Raw genomic sequence first — 22,026 nt, 5'->3', positions numbered from 1 at the left:
TCAAGCCCACAGCTAACAGATATTGTCGTTTTTGAGTTTGAGTCGTTACAAATGATATCAGAGCCAAAGACTAGGTGATGTGCCCGTGAGAAGGCTGTTCTCGAAGGGAGGTAGACACGAGGCGGTGTGCCAGTAAGGATGCTGGTCCCCGAAGGGGGTGGATTTTGTGTAGGTCCCACATTAATTGGAGAAAGAAACGAGTGTCAACGAGGACGTTGAGCCCTTAAGGGGAGGGGGGGTGGATTGTGATATCCTACATCGGTTGGGGAAGACAACAAATCACCTCTGATAAGGGTGTGGAAACCTCTCCCTAGCAAACGCGTTTTAAAGCTCCTCAAAACCCAAACAGAACAAGATTTACTCGCAGTGAGCTTGGACCGTTACAAAGGTACACCTGCTTAGTATAAACAGTGACTTTCAATTCGCTTTTCTTAGTCATTCTATCATTAAAATCACTCTTAATCGAATGTGATATCCATTCATTCATGTACCTCTCTTTTTACTTCGACGTCCCATGTAACAACGTATTATATATATATATATAATTGTAGTTGTTCCCTCTTATAGATGCCGCCATTGACTTGACTTAGCAAGAATTGGGTATCTCAGACCATCTCATGTCTGTCAGTCAAACCCACTTCCGTCTCTCTTCAGCCACCATTTCCTTTCTCTGTTTCAATCACTCCTCCTTTTCTCCTACAAATTCATTTCTTCCTCTGTTTTTGTTACCTTATCCAGATATGCTCTCTCCCGCCCTCAATCATGTCGCCGCCGCCTTTCTCTTCTATTCTATCCTACTCGCCGACGTCTCCTCCCTCGCCACCGCCCAATCCGGCCAACCCACCGTCCCTAGTCCCCCTGATTTATACCCTTTTAAACAGACCATCAGCAAACGAATGGCCATCGTTTTGATTGTTCTCGTCTGCTTCTTCATCGTCATCGCCGTTCTCTCTGTCTACACCCGTCAATGCACCGACCAACACTTCGGCGGCCGCCTCCTCCTCTCTACCGCCCAAACTGCCACCAACGCCCGATCCAGAACGGCTGCGCGTGGCCTTGACGCCGATGTTATAGCTACTTTCCCCACTTTTCTATACGCCAACGTGAAAGGGCTTAAAATCGGAAATGGGTCGTTGGAATGCGCCGTTTGTTTGTCCGAATTCGAAGATGATGCAACGCTCCGGTTGTTGCCGAAATGCAGCCATGTCTTCCACGCCGATTGCATCGACGCGTGGTTGGTGTCTCACTCGACCTGCCCTGTTTGCCGCGCTAGCCTTGTCCCAAAACCCGGCGATGTATCCTTTGCTGCGTTGCTCAATTCCGATTTGGGAATTGACCGGAGCGGACCGGTGATCGGATCGGAAAGTGGTCAGGTAATTGTTCGAATTCCGGAGGGGAATCAAGGGCAGGAAGTGAGTTTGATAAACCCAAATGAGGGATTGAATCAGAACGGTCCAATTCGGTCGCGATCGACGGGATGGCGATTGAGCGGGCTGTTCCCACGGTCGCATTCGACGGGGCACTCGCTGATCGGAAGAGGGGGGGATTACCAGAGGTTTACGCTGAGATTGCCGGAGGAGGTACGAAGTGAGCTGTTGAATTGGAATTTGAATCGGGCGAGGAGCTGCGTGGCGTTGCCGAGGGAGCAGAGTTCGAGACAGGGGTACCGGAGTGAGGTGGGGAAGAATGGGTTTTTGGGGAATCGGAGTAGAAGTGGGTGGGTGGAGTGGCGGCGGACATTGTTACCGGCGACGCCATTGCTTGGAAGGGAGGGCTCGAGAAAGGATGTGATTGTCAACGGAGATGGCAGTGGACGGCCGTTCTCCAGGTTGCCGGGTGATGTCGACGGGGAAGTCAAAGTCAACGACAACGTAGGCGGCTGAAGAATTGGGCCGAGTTGGGCCTTTGTGTTTACTTGGTCTTGTTTTGTGAAGAAAAAAAAAGTCAATTTTTTATTGGGGAAAAAGGAGGAAACGGTCAAAGTTCGTTGGCTGTCATTGATGATCCCCTCCCATTTGATTGGCGCATGTCACAAACACATGTATAGAGGAAGGCTTCGCTTCTTTTATTTTTTATTTTTATTATTATTATATAAATAGAATAGTTTAGATTTAAATTATGGTTGAGTTAATATTAGTTTAGATGTTAATTTGGGTTAATTAGTATTGAAATTGGGCCGATTTGGAACATTTTTAAATTCCAATTGTAATCCGTTCGGGAGTTCTACCTCGGACTGACTTTTTAAAAAATGTGTATGCTAGGGAGAAGTTTCTACACTCTATCCTCTCCAACTGACGTGAAATCTCACAATTCACCCCTTTTGAGGCCCAGTGTCTCGGGCACATCTCCCAATGTCTGCTATAATACGATTTGTAATCGTCCAAACCCATTCTCTTTCCAGCTTCCTCTCAAGGTTTTTAAAACACGTATTCTACACCCTATTCTCTCTAACCGATGTTGGATCTTACAATCCACCCCTTTTGAGACTCAGCATCCTCGCTGGCACATCTCCCAATGTCTACTCTAATACGAGTTGTAACCGTCCAAATCCACTATGGGCAAATATTGCCTATTTGAGCTTTCTCTCAAGGTTTTTAAAACGCGTATGCTGAGGAGAGGTTTCCACACCCTACCTTCTCCAACCAATATAGATTTTACAATCCACCCCTCTTCTAGGCCCAACGTCCTCTATGGCACATTTACTGCTTTGCTACCATTTGTAACAGCCCAAACCTACCGCTAGCAAATATTGTTTTATTCGAGCTTTCTCTTACGGGCTTCCTCTCAATATTTTTAAAACATGTTCACTAGGGAGAGGTTTTCACACCCTTATAGAGAATGTTTTGTTCTCCTCTCCAGTCGATATGAGATCTTACAAGTTCAGTAATCTTCCGATATATCAACTTGACTTTATAAAAAATACTAACTAATCGTCATGTCGGGTTCGTGAGATTGATAACAACTTATTCTCTAGAAATTTTAACATTGCATCATGACTCTATTAAACGAATAAAGACGTTTGAAGAGAAAGTTAAAGAGAGCTTTGAAACGGATAATAATTAGATGTCGGTAATAGAAATGGAATGTGATTGAAAGGTTAAAGAGACAGCAAGGTAACCAAAACAAACAAGGAATCTCATTGCCAACAGCTTTTTGCTCCTTGTTCTTCCCCTCCCATCGTCACATTTGACACATTCTTTGTATCACATGTTACCTAACTTTTGAATCATTTTAGGTAGCCACCATAATTGAAAGAACATACCATGAATGGACAGCTTTTAAAAAACCAACAACATAAATCATTTCGATCCTTAAAAAAAAAAAAAAAATAGACGAACTTTAGGCAAGAAGAGGCTTGTTGTTTTGTTGAGGACTCGACCACTCTTCCACATGTTCTTGTGCTTTCTCCGCCTAAAATTAAGGTTAATAAACAACTATGTTAGAATCAATTAACTGAAATAGTTTAAGCTCACAGTTAGTAGATATTGCCCGCTTTGACCCGTTACGTATCGCCACCACGGTTTTAAAATGCCCTTAGTAGGGAGAGGTTCCACGTTCTTATAATGAATGCTTCGTTTCCCTCTCCAACCGGTTTTGTTCCCTTCTCTAACTGATGTGAGATCTCACAATCCACCCATTTGAGAGCCCAGCGTTCTCGCTGGCACACTTGTTTGGCTCTGATATCATTTGTAACAACTCAAATCAACCTCCAGTAGATATTGTTTGTTTTGGCCCGTTATGCATTGCCACCAGCCTCACAATCTTAAAACGCATATGCTTGAGAGAGGTTTTCACACCCTTACAAGGGATGCTTTGTTCTTCTCTCGAACTGATATGAGATCTCACAATCCACCACCTTAGAGGCCAACGTCTTCACTAGCACACTACTTGATATCTAGCTCTAATACCATTTGTAACAGCAGCCCAAACCACCGCTAGCAGATCTTGTCTGCTAATGAGAGGTCTCCACACCTAATACTTTGTTCCCTTCTCCAACATACATGAGATCTCACAATCCACCCCGTTGGGAACAGCGTCTTCGCTGACACACCGCCCGATATCTAGCTCTTAATACCATTTATAACAGTTCAAACCTACCACTAGCAGATATATTACTTTAGCCCGTTACATATCACCATCAGCCTCACGATTTTAAAACGCATAAACCCTTATAAAGAATGCTTCGTTCTTCTTTCCAACCAATATGATATCTCAGATCAACCAATTCAATAACTCAATTGGATAATCAAAATCAAAGTTGAATGTTCAAGACTTACCTCTCGGTCCCAATTAGTCCTCACGGTGATAATCACTAATATAATCGTTTGAACAGCGGTGCCTCCAAAGATCATTCCACCCCAAATACCCTTCAAACACACACAAAAAAAGTTCAAATTTTCAATCAAAATATAGAATCATTCAAGAACATCTTAAACATTAAAAGAATAACCCTTACCAATACACCCGAGTGTAAAACCCATTCCATGATGAACCCAAGAGGGAGCCCTATGACATAATAGCAACCAATATTTATATACGCAACCCAAGACTGCCAGCCTGATCCCACCGCTACGCCTGCGTTCATCAACAAACAACACCATTTACTTCTTCATTCAAACACAATTATGATGTCTTTTATGGTGTCGGCCTAACCTGAAAGAACTGGCTGGATGCTGTTCAACAGAATGGTGATAGCTAGCAAGCTTGACAGTGTGCCCACAGCCTCCACCACGCTGCTGCTGGTCGTGAAAATTAAAGCAATTTTGTCGTGAAGAATCATTATAACAACGCATATCACTACGCCAATCACTGTCGACTGTGCCACTGCGACAATTGTCGCAAATTTGGCTCCTTTCCCATTGCCAGCTCCCAGCTCGTTCGCCACCCGTACTCTGTTTATTTCATACGTTTCGAACTTTTAGAACTTTTCATCTCTTGTTATGGAAATTAAGTATGACAGGAGAGAAAGATTATACCCAACGCCGGCGAAGAATGCTAAAGGAATCATCATCTCCCATCCATTGATGCTCATACTGCACGAATTTGACACAAAATTTAGTAAAAAAAACCAAGTTTTTTTGGGTTTTCAAAGAGATTTGTGTACCATATGGACAATGCATCGACGGCTACTGTCGCATTCTTTAAATTCCCTGTCATCAAGACGAGTATCCTGTAATACCAATTCTCCGAGCTGCAAATACCCATAAGAAATGAAGTTAATATAACGTGTAAATGAACAGAACAGAGTAAAACAGAGCAAAACAGAGCAGGGGTTACCATAGCATGAGGCCAGCAGCTGCGGAGAGTTTAGTGAAATCCCAGAGCCCTTGAAAGGCTTGAACGGAGAAGCCAGTCCAAGTTGAAGAACACCAACCACCGACAGTGTAGATATACAATCCCAAAACCAAAACCCACCAAGAAATATCCAGAGCTATGGCGGCGCCAATTACACCAAGCTCAAGAACATAAATCAAAACCCAACTAGCAACGATATTAACTACTAATCCAGCTAAAGAGACCCAAGCGATCACTTGGGTTTTGAGTTGGCATTGCAAAAACCTCTGTAATGGAAACTGAAACGCGAAGCTGAAATGAAGGGGTATTAACCAAAGCACCACAACCCCTGATTGCTCTGCTACGTCGTCGGCTTGGCCTAGCAGTTTCAGAAGGGGTGTGGCGTAGAAGTACACAGGGAGTAAGAAGAAACAACAGAGGGTTAGAACGATCCATGAACGCTGCAAATAGATACCCAACATGTGGTATCGTCTTGCTCCAAATGCTTGCCCACACAGCGTCTCTAGCGCACTTGCCATACCCAACTGAAGTTCAAAACAGAGGAAAGAAACAAGGGATCGATCAAATTTGGCGATGAAACAGAGTATTGATTCAAAATTGATTGACTTACCAGAAGGCCGAAATTGAATCCGACAATTACAGTGTTGGCGATGGAAATGGAAGCGAGTTCGACATCACCCAAATGACCGGCGAAAGCTTGGGTGATGATGTTCATGGAGAAGCTCGCGACACGGCTGAATATGGAAGGGCCAACGATTAGCCATAGCTTCTGGGTTTCGACCCAAAATTTGGATACAAAATCCTCGCTTCGATTCTCTGCTATATTGTGTTTGGGCGAGAGGAGGGGCTGATTGGGACCGTCGCGATCGGTTCTAACAACAGCACCCATTTGTAAGAAACAGAGGAAAAACAGAGAGTGGGTTTGAAAACAGGAGGAAGATCCATTGAATTTATAATGAGTCGGCAGCTCATCTCCCACGCAGCAATTGGGTGGTGTTCTTCATTTCATAACAAATGATTATCTTTATAAAATATGATGTTTAATTGTTGGAGAGTTCAAAATGGTATGAACAAGTTGATTATAAAAAGATGAACTTTTTGATAAGAAAGTTGATGGTGGTCAACTTAGACGACGGAGCAATCCACACCTAGAGATTTAGAATATCATTGAACCCTCCACGTTTACAAAGTTTAAGGAACCAAAACACAACTCATCGCTCACATATTTGTCGACCTTTACCACACCTCCGCCCTATGCACTTATCGGAATCGACAGTACGATACTACGAGTGGGGATCGAGATGCGGAATATAATTCTCGTTAATAGAGAGAAATCAGTGTAAAAACCTCTCACTAATAAATACATTTTAAATTCGAACCGGTCCAGATGGTACGTTGGCTCAATTAATTTGTTTGTGCAGACAAAATGGGAAAGTATTAATGAGCCATGGCAAGGGTAGGCAACCACCCTTGCTCCAAAATCTTGCTTTCCCTTCACCGACCTTTCAAACTGTATAACGGCCCAAACCCACCACTAACAGATATTGTCATCTTTTGACTTCCTCTCAAGACTTTAAAACACACTGCCCTGATAAAGGGTATTTTGTTATTTTTTATTATTATTTTAATATCTGTCAATAATGTTTTTTTTCCTTAAAAAAAATATTAAAAATTGATTGCTCATATTATTATGATATTAAATAATTAATAAATAAATTATTGTTTACTTTCTAGAAGTTACGTAGAGAATTTACTCGTTTATCTGTCATGCCAGCTCACTTACAAGTAAGCAAAAAGTCACTTTTTGTATGTCGAATAAAGTTATAACATAAAAAAAATTAAATTAAAACATGTGACTAGAGTGACACGTGGGCTTTTAATATATGCAGAATAATTAGGTTACATAGTTTATTATAATTTTTAATTAATATTAATTCTGGCCTTTACACGAGTCTAATATTATCTCTATATTTATGATATTCTCTTTAATTAATTTATTACGTGAATACTCTCACCTTGGAGTACTCATGGTCGGTAATTCCTCGAATGCGAGCGGAAGTGTTCAAATTGGCTCGAACCAACAACCTCCAATGCGAGCGAAAGTGTCCGAATAGACCCTTTTGAATCCTTTTAAGTGTCTGCTTATTGTTGGTTCGAGTCAATTCGAACACTTTCGCTCACATTAGAGGAATTACCCTAATCTTTTGGTTAGTTGCAGTGAGTATCTCTTTTCGAAATTGTTTACGTGTTCTTATTAGCATTGAGTTTGTACGTAAGGAATTTACGAGGTTTTTTGGAATAAATAGTACAAAACTAACCTTGTGATAAAAGGAAGTGAGTTAAATATAAGGGCCTCGGGTATAAATGGTTGATGGTTGGTATTATTTTTAACGAAAGTAAAGTAAAGGTATTGAGAGGTCTCGACTACAAAAGTCGGGGGACGATATTCAATATAACTAGTATCGTTACGCTGTGGTACAAAGGTCAAAGATCGATATTTGTTGTATGCATATAGGAGATATTATGGTTCCTAGGTGTGAATGTAAGGGATCGATATTCCTTATATGCAAATATCGGAACGCTTAAGTACGAATATATGAGATCCCACATCGATTAGAGAAAGAACGAAACATGTTTATAAGAGCGTGGAAATCTTTTCTTCGCAGACACGTTTTAAAACTTTGAGTGAAAGTCCGAAAAGAAAATTCAAAGAGAAATAGTTGCTAGCGATCACGGTGTCTCATTACTGCCTGCCACACTACCACTTATTAATGATAGCTCAATGATCACAGCAAGAAGTCAATATCCACCAACTTCGTACGAACCCAACCCGTTCTTGGACCTAATGAAATACAACAAAAGTTCAAAAAGGCTCGAAATGGAAGCGAATTTAGACTCGAATACTCAGTCGCACCCGTGCCTAAACCAACCACATGGGCACTAGAAAAGCTACTTCATGTGTCAAAAGCTCAAGTGGTCGTGTTGGTTATCATGGCTAGGGCGGACCAAGTTGAGGCAGAGATGGTTACTATTTTTAACTGTAAATTTGAGTGAGATATACGATTGTTACTATTTTAAAAGCGAATGGTTCGATCATCTATTTTTACGATAATCTTAAAAGAAAGCAGAATAAAATTATATAAGTAGGAGGAAGAATAATGTTTGGATGACTTTTGAAAGGGTGGTCAGTAACACCGAACATTTTATAAAGTGATTCTTAAGGAGCCCAGTTGTATTTCTCGTAAATTATGCGACTAAGACGACTCATACCTAAGATTCAGATCAAGATTTGGAATCCAGATTCGACACCCGACAATCCTAACATTCTGCAGTATCCCCTACGACACGATTAAGTTACCTAGTCTTTGGTTCTTAAGAGTGAAAACGATTCTCACATCCCAATACGAGTTATTCCAATAAGTTTTGTCTCGCTCATATGTTTCCTATGAAAGAGGCAGTTTGTCTCGCTCATTCTATTATCAAAATTACTCTTATTTGGATATGATCTCAGTTCATTCATGTATTGTTTCTTTATTTCAGTGTCACAAAGTCGGTATTAGATACGAACTTTATAAAGCCACGAATATAAAAAAGTTAGAGGCTAAACTATTAAATTAAATAAAAATAGGCTACTTTTTACTTTATTATTAAATATTTATTTAAAAAAAAAAAGGAAGTTGCCTTTTTAGGAAAAGGAAATATAAAGGGAGTGTATGAATAAATGTGGCTTTTTTCTACCAAATTTTCAAATTTTTTATTAAAAAAAATATGAAAAATAAAGAATTTAATTTTTTGTGACTTAAAAATATATTTTAAATTAATATATTATTCATTGGAAACCACGTACAACGTAATAAAAATATCCTTATTTTTTAAATTAATAAAGATTTCTTGAAGTGGAAATTTGTTACCCAAAATCAGTAATTATCAGGTGCACGTGGCACGCATGCGGGACACACATCCTTTCTTTTTTCCAACAAAATTATATGTAAATAGAATATTGAAATTTGTTAAATTACATAATTAAATCCAAAATTATATTTTTTAAAATTATATTTAATTAATAAAATTTAAATATATATCTCCAGAAGGAACTGATTCACTCTGTGTAGTTTGATTGAACGCAGAAAGACTTTTACGGGCAAACAATTGTATTTTTTTTACAGAATTTCTTGTTACTCAGGTCAGTGATCGTGTCTTTCAGGTCCCACTTACGTTGAATATATATATATATATATATATATATATATATATATATATATATATATTAATATAGTTCTTGGGAAGAAGAATTTTGATAATTTAAAAAAAAATTAAAGTGAAATTGGTGAAGATAATTATGAAGAGGATGAAGGGTAAATTTGAAACCGCGACAGCTAAGAGAATGGGACAAAAGAAGGTGGGTTTCAAACCCACTCTATTTTGTCAACGCTGGGCCCACATTGGTTATAAAATAATTTTAAGAAATAAAAAAAAATAATTAGACATAAATTAATGGAAAGCTGCTATTACGCCGTCCGGTCATTATTTTCGTGATGGCAATCTAAATTATGCCCACTACTATGTTTTATCAATGATTTATATTAAATTAAAAAAAAAAAAAACATTTTTACTCGCGAGTAAAAAAAGTCTAAAGATAACGATATTTATTAGTGATGAGCTAAAATTGTTACAGATAGTATCAGAAGTGATACTGGATGATATGTCAGTGAGGACGTTGAGTCTCTGGATTGAATTCATTGTTTAGGTTGGAAAATTTATCAACTTGGACGATTGGGTTGCGTTTAAAAAGTGTTTTAACCTATGATCACCCTTTATTCGTGGTTAAAATACTTTTAAAATTTTGGATTTTGTCACGTGAAATGAATCCTTCCAAAAACGAGAAACAAAATACAAAATACAAACTATTAATTTGTTTTATATATATTTGGTGCCGGAAAATATTACAAATTTAATTATCCGTCAAAATCAAATAACTAATTATTGAAGAAAATAATAATTTGGTATTGAATTATATTTCCACCTTGGTTGGTTAATGACCATTCTGTCCCCACTTTTTATCTTCTCTACTTCCCTTAAAACGGACCCTCAAAGTCTTTACGGCGAAGAAACAGAGCGCCGCCATGAAAAGGGCTCTTCTTATTTTCAACTGCCTTTTGTTGGCCGTCGGCAACTGCGGCGGTCCGTTGATTATGCGGTTATATTTCGTCCACGGCGGGAAGCGTGTGTGGCTTTCCAGCTGGCTGGAAACCGGTGGCTGGCCGATGATTTTCATCCCGTTGATATTTAGTTACTTCCACCGCCGCCGTTCCGCCGCCCTGGAGTCATCGGAATCTGCCAACAAAACGAAGATGATTTTCATGAAGCCGCGGCTGTTTTTGGCCTCCGCCGTCATCGGCATCATCACCGGCTTCGACGATTATTTGTACGCTTACGGCGTGGCTCGGCTGCCGGTTTCAACTTCGGCATTGATTATCGCCACCCAGCTTGCTTTCACAGCCGGTTTCGCTTACCTACTAGTGAAACAGAAATTCACATCTTATTCGATAAACGCCGTCGTTTTAATAACAATTGGAGGCGCGGTACTTGCATTGCACACGAGTGGAGACCGCCCCGCCGGAGTTTCCACCAAACAGTACATCGCCGGATTCTTGATGACGTTAGCCGCGGCGGCGTTGTACGGATTCGTTCTGCCGCTTGTGGAATTAACTTACAAAAAATCCCGACAGCGAATTACGTACACCTTAGTGCTGGAAATTCAGCTGGTATTGTCTTTCTTCGCCACCGTCGTCTGCACCGTCGGGATGTTGGCCAACAACGATTTTAAGGTATTAAAAATCCAATCTTTTCCCAAATTAAATCATGGGTTTTTATTATTAATTGTGTTTAAACTCTCCTGATTTTGTTTTGAGCTCACTCAGAAAGCCGTTAAGAAAAATAAAGTATACCATAGAACTTCGTCAGAAGATTATGGAGCCATCGAATAGACTTCCCTTAATCGAGGCTCGGCCCCTGAATCTAAAGTGTCGAACAAAGGGTGTATTTTGTTCGAGGGCTCCAAAGAAAAAAGTCGAGGCTCGATTAAGGGAAGGCTATTCGAGAGCTCCATAAGCCTCAGGGGAGACTTATAGTGTACTTTGTTAAAGGAGAGGATGGTTGAGGATTATTGGAAGTGAGTCACCCGTTGATTAATTTAGTGGAAAATCATGAGTTTATAAGTGAAGAATACTATCTCCTATAAACCCTTTTGGGTAAGTTCAAACCAAACCCATAAGAGCTTAAGGTCAGAGTCGACAATATCATACTATTGTGAAGAATCGTGATTCCTAACAGACTCCACTTTAAAAGATTGTGATATCATATTAGAATCATTGATATTGTCCAATTAAGGTAATAAAAATGGAATCTTTTGAGAAATTAAATGATGGGTTTTGATTAATAATTACAACAGGTGATTCCTAGAGAAGCGGCAGAATTTGGACTAGGGGAGACGGCATACTACGTGGTATTAGCATGCAGCGCCATAGCTTGGCAAGGGTTCTTCTTGGGAGCCATCGGAGTTATTTTCAGCTCGTCGTCTCTGTTTTCCGGCATAGTAATCGCAGTTCTATTGCCGGTGACTGAGATTCTAGCAGTAATTATATTCAAGGAGAAGTTTAAGGCGGAGAAGGGAGTTTCTTTGGCTCTAAATCTTTGGGGTTTTGTGTCTTATTTCTATGGTGATATTAAGAACAATAAAACCAACAATCTTCAGCTGCAACTCCACAAGACTGAAGCTACAGCTACTCAAATTTCAAGTGTTTGACATCCTTTTTATGTAACTTTATGCTTTATGTTGGTAAAGATGATATAAAGTAATAATAACTTTGTCGTCTATTAAAAAGTAGCATTATTTCTTTCTTTAGTAGCCAAACACTCGGCGATGTATCAGCGAGAAGGCTGAGCCTCGAAGGGGAGGGGACAGTAGACCGTGTGCCATCAAAAACGCTGGCTTCGAAAGGGGGTGGATTAAAGTGTCCCACGAGTGCCAGCGAGAAGACTAGGCCCTGAAGGTAGGTGGATTGTGAGATTCAACGTCGATTGGGGAGAAGAACGGAGTATTGTTTATAAGGGTGTGGAAATTTCTCCCTAGTAAACGCGTTTTAAAAAACTATTCCAAACACAAATGCATTTAACCCATGTGACTCAAAGAATTAAAAGATCAGATATTTATATTCAAATCGTTTGAACTTAAAATAATGATGACGATAATGATAGTGAAGTTGTAACGACCTTAAATTTCCACATACTGAGAGTCGCTACTAACGTCTCATGCTCATCTATAATGCGAAAATATAACTCTTACATGAACATAATTGATAACGTAAATTTCAAAAAACGTTTAAAACAACTTCTTCTTTGGAAAACACAGTCATGATCTTACGTGTTTAAATATGAAATACTGGAATTTAGAGAAAACAAAAACAAATACAAAATAATTTACAAGAATGAAATGTAAAACAACCTATTCTAACTTAAGACTAGAAATTTAAATATGAGTCTACCCTATGCACGTGCCACAGTCTCTACTCGCGATGCCGCCATCCTCCGTACAAGTGCACCTTGCCTTTACCTAAAAAATGAAGTAGCACACGACCTGAGTATTTCAAACAATACTCAATAAGTGGCCCCACTATAGGGGGCCATGCAAATGCAAACACATGCAATCATGATTTAGGGACCTATCTCTAATCATCTTAGAGGTGGCCTTCAGTCTCGGACAAATTGGATGTGTAGTACTTCCCTACACACGATCCACATGTGCGAGTGTGAGTCCCCAGGGCGCTCGCACACCCCCTGGACCCTCTGGTCAAGCTAATCTGTAGCGACGTCCGGAGGTCAGCGGAACCCCATAGTGTCATGCGCCTCATGAACACCCTCATCTGTGTGCTTTCGCACCTGTGCGCATTCGCGCTCATCATAAGGTGCACGTCCGCACTCATCATCTCTAGGAGAAGTAGCTCATACAAAATGCATGAGGTCCCTCTAAATCCATCGTAATGTCTCTTCTGACACAACCCTCTAGTCTCATCTCTTTGTTACTCTAGGTAACGCATACTCGTGGATATTTATATTAATATCATTTTCATGCTCTTAGGGTTGTGTCCTACGTCGATCTAACGACATGATGCAATATGGCACTCATCATCATCTGGCATGCTCAATATGGAAAACAACATCATATTAAGGTAAAAATCATGCAATCATCATGCTCATCATAATGTCACCACGTGCGTCAAACATATCAAGCGTCACTCAACAAAATATGTATATACCGCACATATCATCAAGCATCATAATCCACACATCATCATAACTCATACAATTATTTAGTCTATCCTATAGTAAGGCCACTTACCTGGTTAGCTTATACAGGTGTGACCAATTTATCCTTAATGAAAATTCGATTTTTCCCTTTGTATCCAAGCCAACCTATAAGAATCCATAACATCAATTTCATGTTTAATTCTCTAACTCCTACCATGGTTCATGTGCTAAATTTCATGCGAGCATTATAGACTTTATGAGTATTGAATATGTATATATATATATATATATAGCTTGGTATCTTTTTTTTACTCTATGTATTTACTCTGTAAAATTGTTTCTGTTCACCAAATCTTCTATTGTCCTCCCTACTGTCTCTCTCTTTTCTTTCCTGTATTTAATTAGTTAAATATATACAATTTCCTTTCTTTTACTTTTTTTTTCTTTTCTGTACTTAATTAAATATATTTTTTCTTTACCTCTCTCGGTTTAATTCTTTTCCAAATCTCTCTCGGTTTAATTCTTTTTCAAATCTATTGTTTAATTCTTTTCTTCTCTGTTTAATTCTTTTCTTCCCTATTTAATTCTAACAGTTTAGTAAATGAAGGGTTGATCTAATTCTCAAAAATGGTACAAAGAGAGATCTATGATCTCATTCAAAGATCTGACATGATTTCTAACTGTTAATTAACATCTAAATAACTAGGTAATGTAGGTGGGAAATTTGATTCTAATTAATTAGATAAATGATTTTGAATTTTTTCTTTTCTTTCCTAAAACTACTGTCATTAACCATTTCCAATCTATTTTAATTTTTCCTGGAGTAAAAATGGCTATGCATCCATCCATTATTATTTTCTTCTCCTTCCTCAAAATGATGATTCAATTTAGATGCAACTGACACAGCGAATTTTGATTTTCAATCCTATATCCAAAAATCTAAATAATTGAAAGAGAGATCTAAGATAAGTTTTCTATCTCGTGCAAAAATAAAAGAAAATGAGACCTAACTTGATGACTTTTCTATCTCTTTCTATTCCTATTAGATCTGCCTGAAGTGAAGGCCATCTCCCATTTTTTCTCCCACAATCTGTGATCTTTTTTATGTTTCTTTCTCCCATTTTTCCCTTCCCAAAATCTGCTATTTTTGTTTCTGTTTCCTTTCTTGGTTTTTTTGCAGATCATTTTGCAGTTGGACGGGTTGGGGAGATATTTGGAGAAGGTGGGGAGAGAGTCTATAATTTACTTCTTTATTTTATTTTATTTTTATAATTATTATTTACTTATTATTATTATCTTTTACACAAGTCTTTCTACCCCTAGCTATGAAGCAGGAGTACCATTATTAGAAGGTTTAGATGAGGTTTTTCAAGTCTTTCTACCCGGACTTACTCGCAACGATTCAAAGGAATTGTACGAATAATTCCTAAACTCTAAACCAAACAAGAAGTACAAAGAAATAAATTAATGAAAATTTTTAAATTTTAAGTATATTTTAAAAATAAAATATTAGCTGATATTATTGAATTTTTAGAAATACTTTTAAGTAAAGTATAGCTTTTATTACAATAATAGTTATAATAAATAATAATTTTTTGTTATTAGATTAAATACTTATTAACGCTTTTCTTTTATTTATATATTAAATATTACATTGAAACTTATAAAATATAATGCAATAGGTATGATCTTTGTTTACACCAAATCATCCATTATTCAATTAATTTTTATTTATCAATAAAATATCTTTTACCCTTTTACGTTATTAAATATGATATGTTATTACCGGTTACATACTGTCAACAGCTGTTACAAACGATGTTTTGTTTCTTTGGAACTTCACAATCCACCCCTTGAGAGTTACCGTCTTCGGTGATATGCCTCCTAATATATGACTCTGATATCATTTGTAACAGCTCAAATTCAACGCTAGTAGATATTGTCTGCGTTGGTTCGTTACTTATCATCGTCAATCTCATGGTTTTAAAACGCGTCTACTAAGAAGAGGTTTTCATTCGTTCTCCCCTCCAACAAATGTGGAATGTTACATAAAATTATCATAACAACTACCACCTTCATTGTAGTCTTCAGTCTCTTTACAATTTATCGTCTTTTTACTTTTACATCAATTGCTGATAATGTCATATCTTCGAATCTGCAGAAGATTATTGGGAGGAGTCTATCATTTCCCACCTTGACTAAATTGATTTATAAGTAAGAAAGACAGAGAGTTGGGATTTATTTAAAATATTTAATAACTTTTATAATAATGAGATTAATTAATTATTTGTTATTTTGTGGGCCGTCCTATTTTTTTTTTTCAGTTGTTAAATCTGCTTATGGAAGGTCGTACTCAGATTTCCGCTCTTATACATGCTGTTACCATCATGAATCTAATAGCTTTTATAGATATTAAGAGAAGTTTACCCTATTCTACAATGGTTTCGGTTTTGGGACTGTGATGTCTAACGGAATCTATCTCTTAATCCAGAAAATACCCCTTTTCCCATGAAATAAACAAATAAATAAATCCCCGAGCCATTTCTAGTAGAGGTGAAATTGGGGTTAGGAAAAATCTTGACAGAATGAGTTCATTTTCCTTTCCCGTCTGCTCTCACCATCTTCACGCAGCGATTCGGAAACCGAGATCTCTAGAAGTCAATTTGCAAAGAAAACCTAGATTTCTTTGCCTCCATGGCTTCCGAACCAGCGGCGAAATCCTGAAGAAACAGCTCGGAAAATGGCCGATGTCCGTCCTCGATCAACTCGATCTCCAGTTTCTCGACGCTCCATTTCCTGCACAAGGAAGTTCCGATGTTGAAAGATTCTTCGATCCTCCCTATTTCGAGTGGTTTCAATTCAGTGCGGTGCGGTTGCTTCATCTAATTTCATTTCGCCTATCACAAACTCGTTCAATCGATTAATTTATTTCCTCTGTTCTTCAAGATTTCACAGAATATCGAAATCTCGAGGAGTGTCTCTTATTCATCGAGGATTACATGCTTAATCACGAACCATTTGATGGACTCCTCGGTTTCTCACAGGTAATTAGCCAAATGAAGCTTAATCAACTAACAATCTGAAGATGGATTTCTCAATTTCAATCTGTTCGCAAACATTTCCAGGGGGCGATGTTATCGGCCGTGCTACAGGGACTTCAAGCAACGGTAAACAAACAAATTGGATCATTTGAATTGATGAACACATCTTTTTGTAAAAACACTCACACTCTTTATTAACACGACAACAAAGTATATCTTGGATGATAACACAGAGTAGGGTAGGGATTCCCATGAACAATTTATTTTTTAAAAAAAATTCTAAAATAATTAAGTATATTTATGTGTAAGAAATGGTTTAAGTTTTGGATTAATGGATTGCAGGGAGCTGGTCTGACAAAAGTCCCTAAGATCAAGTTCGTGATCATCGTCAGCGGAGCCAAATTCAACCAATTTCTGCCTCACAAAGCTTTCTCGACTTCCATTGGATGCCCATCCCTCCATTTTCTGGGTACTCTCTATTACGAATTCGGGATGCGACAAACTGTAGGCCTAATATTTTGACGATAACATAGCTATCTATTTAATAGACTAGAGTCTAACATTTGACTGACTCCAAACATAAGTAATAATACTTGGCGTAAACGTGATAGTTGAGGAAATGAATTATAAGTATTTGAGAATCGAAAATATATGACAAATCTGGCGAGGAATGGTTGAGATGTAAAATCAATATATCGTTATGTTATTATTTCAGATCTTGGTATGATATTGTCTGCTTCGAGTCTAAGCTCGTGTGGTTTTGTTTTGGGTTTTCCAAATGGCGCGATACCAATTATAAACCCATGACTTGTCACAATTGCACTCTTTGATAGCAGCAGACTTGCGATTGTGCGGCACTCACTTTCCAACGACAAGTGAGTTAAGCCAATTCGTTCTTACGTCGCCTACAACCAAGTGACGTATGCTCGAGCCTCTAGCCTCGGTTTAAGAAGAAGGTTTTAGAAAACGAGGGCAAAAAGAGATTTTTTAAAGAGACATTATATATATGCAAGCAAGAGAGTAACAACAACAGCTCACAGTACATAACTTTTGGTAGGGATCATAAATTAGCTGACGTGATACTTTCATCCAACACTCCACATTTTCAAATTTTCAAATTTTCAAATTTTCAAATATATATATCTTTTTTTTATTAATAAGTTATATATCTTATTAGTAGTAATATTTATGTTTGTAAATATTAATGTCTATTAAATTTCAATATCAATGTGGTGACACGTGTTATAATCTTTAATTGTGGTCCTTTATTGAAATTTAGTCCCGTGCATCATTTAGTTTCGAAGTAAAATAATAGTTATATTTTAGTTATGTGACTGTTTTTTTTATTAATAGAAATGTATTTAAAGTTAAATTAATAAAAATATTTTTAAATTTTGTATTTATTTAAAAATATATATTTTTAAATTTTAAATTTTTAAAAATTTCAATATTTTAACTTTTAATTTTAGAATCATAAATATTATATTTTAAAAATAAATTTAAATTTTAAAAAGTTTCATTAATACTACACTAAAAATACTCATAAAATTTTAAAAGTATTAAAATAAGATTTAAAAAACTCATATCATGGTTGGAAAATGAAAGTCCCACATCGGCTAATTTAGGGAATGATCATGGATTTATAAACAAATAATACTCTCTCTATTAATATAAGTAAAGCAAAACTATGAGAGTCTATACTCAAAGTGAACAATATCCTATGATACTCTCTCCATTAGGCTATATATAATTTTTACTTTCTTTTTATTAATTTAGTAAGGTCGTATAAAATGGTGGTGACAGGTGAGCGAGACCCGATGAAGCCCCATGGAGTGAAGCTTCTCGAATCATTTATTGACCCATTAGTAATTTATCATTCTAAAGGCCACATAGTACCTACACTCGGTAATATTTACATTTAATTCACATTTATTTTCTTAATTCTTTATGCTAATTTATATTATATTATCAACCTTATATTTTATATTTTCAGATCACGAAGCTGTGAAGATTATGCAGACTTTCATTCATGTGATTTCAAACACATTCAATGTTTAATTAAACTATCAATTATGCATAATAATAATAATAATAATAATAACCGTGGGTTTGGACTGTTACATCATTTCAAACACAAATGCATATAGTTCATGTGGCTTCTTTATTTTTGTTATCAATATAATCTCTTTTGCATCTTTTTCGGTATAATTTCGGCCGACTAAAACATAGATTAATTAATTAAAACATTATAACTTTTGACTAAAAAAATTAAACATCAGATATTTGCATTCAAATGGTATTGAACTTAAAATGTTGATGACGACGACAATGATAGTGAAATCTTTCTACTCCTAGCTATGGAGGGGGAGTACCATTATTAGAAGGTTTAGATGAGGTTAGGCAGATGAGTTTGCTCTCTTATTTATTAAATATTATCTGTTTTGACCTGTTACATATTGCCGACAATTTTACAATTTTGAAAGACGTTTATTAGGGAGATATTTTCACACCGTTACAAACGATGTTTTGTTCATTTGGGACCTCACAATCCACCCCGAATTAGCATCTTCACTAGTATGCCTCCTTTGATACCATTGGTAACAGCTCAAACCCGCAACTGGCAGATATTTGTATGTTTTGGTTCGTTACTTATCAACATCAACTCCATGGTTTTAAAACGCGTCTACTAAGGAGAGGTTTTCACACACTTATAAGAAATGTTTCGTTCCCCTCTCCTTTTACATCAATTGTTGATAATATCATATCTTCAAATCTGTAGAAGATTATTGAGAGGAGTCTATCATTTCCACTAAATACATCTTCAGAGCTTAAGAGTTTTGAATTTCGGGATTTATTTAAAATATTCAATAACTTGATTTATAACAATGAGGTTAATTAATTATTTGTTAGTTTGTGGGCGGTCCTATCTTTTGCATGTGCAGTTGCTAAATCTGCTCAATTTCCCCTTCAGGTATGGTTACTTGATGCTATGGAAGGTCCGTACTCAGATTTCGGCTCTTACACATGCTGCTACCATCATGAATCTAATAGCTTTTATAGATATTAAGAGAAGTTTAGCCTATTCTACCATGGTTTCGGTTTTGGGACTGTGATGTCTAACGGAATCTCTCTTAATCCCGAAAATACCCCTTTCCCCATGAAATAAACAAATAAATAGATCCCCTAGCCATTTCTAGGAGAGGTGAAATTGGGGTTAGGAAAAATCTTAACAGAATGAGTTCATTTTCCCATCCCCTCAGCTCTCTCCATCTTCACACAGCGAGTCGGAAACCGAGATCTCCAGAAGTCAATTTGCAAAGAAAACCTAGATTTCTTTGCCTCCATGGATTCCGAACCAGCGGCGAAATCCTCAAGAAGCAGCTCGGAAAATGGCCGGCGTCCGTCCTCGATCAACTCGATCTCCAGTTTCTCGACGCTCCATTTCTTGCACAAGGAAGTTCCGATGTTGAAAGATTCTTCGATCCTCCCTATTTCGAGTGGTTTCAATTCAGTGCGGTGCGGTTGCTTCATCTAATTTCATTTTGCTATCTCAATCGATTAATTTATTTCCACTGTTCTTTAGGATTTCACAGAACATCGAAATCTCGAGGAGTGTCTCTCATTCATCGAGGATTACATGCTTAATCACGAACCATTTGATGGACTCCTCGGTTTCTCACAGGTAATTGACCAAATGAAGCTTAATCGATTAACGATCTAGAGATGAATTTCTCAATTTCAATCCGTTCGCAAACATTTTCAGGGGGCGACGTTATCGGCCGCGCTACCGGGACTTCAAGCATCGGTAAACAAACAAATCGGATCATTTGAATCTTTCAATTCAGCGTTGAACACAACTAGAAACACTCGCACTCTTTATTAACCCTACAAGAAAGTATTTCTTGGATGATAATATGGATAGGGTAGGGGTATTTATAACATAGATAAACAATTTATTTTTTTTAAAAAAAAATTAAAATAATTAAGTATATTTATTTGTAAGAAATGGTTAAGTTTTGGATTAATGGATTGCAGGGAGCTGGTTTGACAAAAGTCCCCAAGATCAAGTTCGTGATCATCGTCAGCGGAGCAAAATTCAACCAATTTCTGCCTCGCGAAGCATTCTCGACTTCCATTGGATGCCCATCCCTCCATTTTCTGGGTACTCTCTGTTACCGGGATGTGACAAACTTACCATCTATTTTCGTGCCTTTAGTAGACCTAGTATTTTGACGATAATATAGCTATCTATTTAGTAGACTAGAGTCTAACATGTGGCTCACTCTAAACATAAGTGATTATATACCCGAAAACATGATATCTGAGTAAATGAATTATAAGTATTTAAAAAATTGAAAATATATAACAGATCGGACGATGAATGGTTGAGATGTAAAATCAATATATCTATATGAATGTAGATATCTATAGGGTATCGTATAAATGTGATGTTATTATTTTAGATCTAAGTAATTCGATGAATCACTCTGGGTATGATATTGTCCACTTTAAGCATAAGCTCTAGCCTTATACCAATGATTAGATGACATTTTTAGGTAAAAGATTTTTTTTTATGTCAGTGTATTTAAAGTTTTTTTTTTTAAAAAAATTAAGAATATTAATAAAACTTTATATATATATATATATATATATATATATATATATATATATATATATATATATATATATATTTGTATTTTTTAAAGAAAGTATTATTTTTAATTAAATTTATTTTTTAAAAAAATTAAGAATATAGTTGTATGAAACGGTGGTGACAGGTGAGCGAGACCCGATGAAGCCACGTGGAGTGAAGCTTCTGGAATCATTTATTGACCCGTTAGTAATTTATCATTCTAAAGGCCACATAGTACCTACGCTTGGTAATATTTACATTTAATTCACATTTATTTTTTTTAATTCCTTATGCTAATTTTTATTATATTATCAAAATTATATTTTATATTTTCAGATCACGAAGCTGTGAAGATTATGCAGACTTTCATTCATATGATTTCAAACACATCCGATGTTTAATTAAACTATCAATTATGTATAACAATAATTATAATAATGGTGGTGAGAATGTTTGCTTAATACACCGCACTTAAACAGTGTGTGAAAGTTGTCTATTTATAATCAAATAAATTACAAAAATATGAAAATAGTAATATATAGAAAGGGAATTATAAATATCTAGATATTTGTCTGTAATAAAATATCAAATATAAAATATACAGTAAACTATAATTTAATACTAAATATCATCATTTTATTATTGACCCTTTTTAAATTAGGGTCGATCCTGAATCATCGTCCGTTAATATTGTGAAAGATGGAACCCAAAATATGTTTTTTTTTTTTTTTTTTTTGGAAAAAAAACATT

The 22,026-nt window shown here is 36.8% G+C and overlaps 5 protein-coding genes across 6 annotated transcripts in view; 4 read left to right on the top strand and 1 right to left on the bottom strand.

Moving 5' to 3' along the window:
* Positions 1-562: 562 nt before the first annotated feature.
* On the top strand, positions 563-2,259 carry LOC111453990 (RING-H2 finger protein ATL34-like). The gene has a single exon (XM_023095245.1). It carries the CDS (start codon positions 618-620, stop codon positions 1,881-1,883), a length of 1,266 nt encoding a protein of 421 aa, XP_022951013.1. The 5' UTR covers positions 563-617; the 3' UTR covers positions 1,884-2,259.
* An 855-nt stretch (positions 2,260-3,114) lies between these two features.
* On the bottom strand, positions 3,115-6,378 carry LOC111453988 (protein DETOXIFICATION 27-like). Its single transcript, XM_023095244.1, has 8 exons — positions 5,906-6,378; positions 5,278-5,819; positions 5,105-5,191; positions 4,977-5,033; positions 4,654-4,892; positions 4,457-4,575; positions 4,278-4,367; positions 3,115-3,411 (listed from the first exon to the last, which is right to left on the bottom strand). Exons 1-8 carry the CDS (start codon positions 6,182-6,184, stop codon positions 3,340-3,342), a joined length of 1,485 nt encoding a protein of 494 aa, XP_022951012.1. The 5' UTR covers positions 6,185-6,378; the 3' UTR covers positions 3,115-3,339.
* A 4,007-nt stretch (positions 6,379-10,385) lies between these two features.
* On the top strand, positions 10,386-12,180 carry LOC111454337 (purine permease 3-like). Its single transcript, XM_023095789.1, has 2 exons — positions 10,386-11,123; positions 11,747-12,180. The coding sequence occupies exons 1-2, from the start codon at positions 10,419-10,421 to the stop codon at positions 12,098-12,100; spliced, it is 1,059 nt and encodes a 352-aa protein (XP_022951557.1). The 5' UTR covers positions 10,386-10,418; the 3' UTR covers positions 12,101-12,180.
* A 3,910-nt stretch (positions 12,181-16,090) lies between these two features.
* LOC111454009 (esterase C25G4.2-like) lies at positions 16,091-18,722 on the top strand. Its single transcript, XM_023095277.1, has 6 exons — positions 16,091-16,469; positions 16,548-16,646; positions 16,728-16,769; positions 16,986-17,112; positions 18,447-18,548; positions 18,637-18,722. The coding sequence occupies exons 1-6, from the start codon at positions 16,188-16,190 to the stop codon at positions 18,699-18,701; spliced, it is 717 nt and encodes a 238-aa protein (XP_022951045.1). The 5' UTR covers positions 16,091-16,187; the 3' UTR covers positions 18,702-18,722.
* Positions 18,723-19,787: 1,065 nt separating this feature from the next.
* The window catches only part of LOC111454010 (esterase AAEL000016-like), a 4,869-nt gene continuing 2,630 nt past the window's right edge, over positions 19,788-22,026 (top strand). Inside the window, exons 1-6 of one of the 2 annotated variants that reach the window (XM_023095278.1) lie at positions 19,788-20,159; positions 20,227-20,325; positions 20,407-20,448; positions 20,679-20,805; positions 21,422-21,523; positions 21,613-21,766. In XM_023095278.1, the coding sequence (XP_022951046.1) occupies positions 19,878-20,159; positions 20,227-20,325; positions 20,407-20,448; positions 20,679-20,805; positions 21,422-21,523; positions 21,613-21,677 (717 nt within the window). In that variant the 5' untranslated portion in view covers positions 19,788-19,877 and the 3' untranslated portion in view covers positions 21,678-21,766. Of the gene's footprint in view, positions 20,160-20,226; positions 20,326-20,406; positions 20,449-20,678; positions 20,806-21,421; positions 21,524-21,612; positions 21,767-22,026 lie in introns of those variants that run through there. The other variant, XM_023095279.1, reaches the window with a different exon arrangement.

Source organism: Cucurbita moschata, unplaced genomic scaffold, assembly GCF_002738365.1.
Source record: "Cucurbita moschata cultivar Rifu unplaced genomic scaffold, Cmos_1.0 Cmo_Scf00016, whole genome shotgun sequence".
Classification (NCBI taxonomy): Eukaryota; Viridiplantae; Streptophyta; class Magnoliopsida; order Cucurbitales; family Cucurbitaceae; genus Cucurbita; species Cucurbita moschata.
Note: the sequence above shows the minus strand (reverse complement) of the source record. Positions and strands in the feature narration are given on the sequence as shown.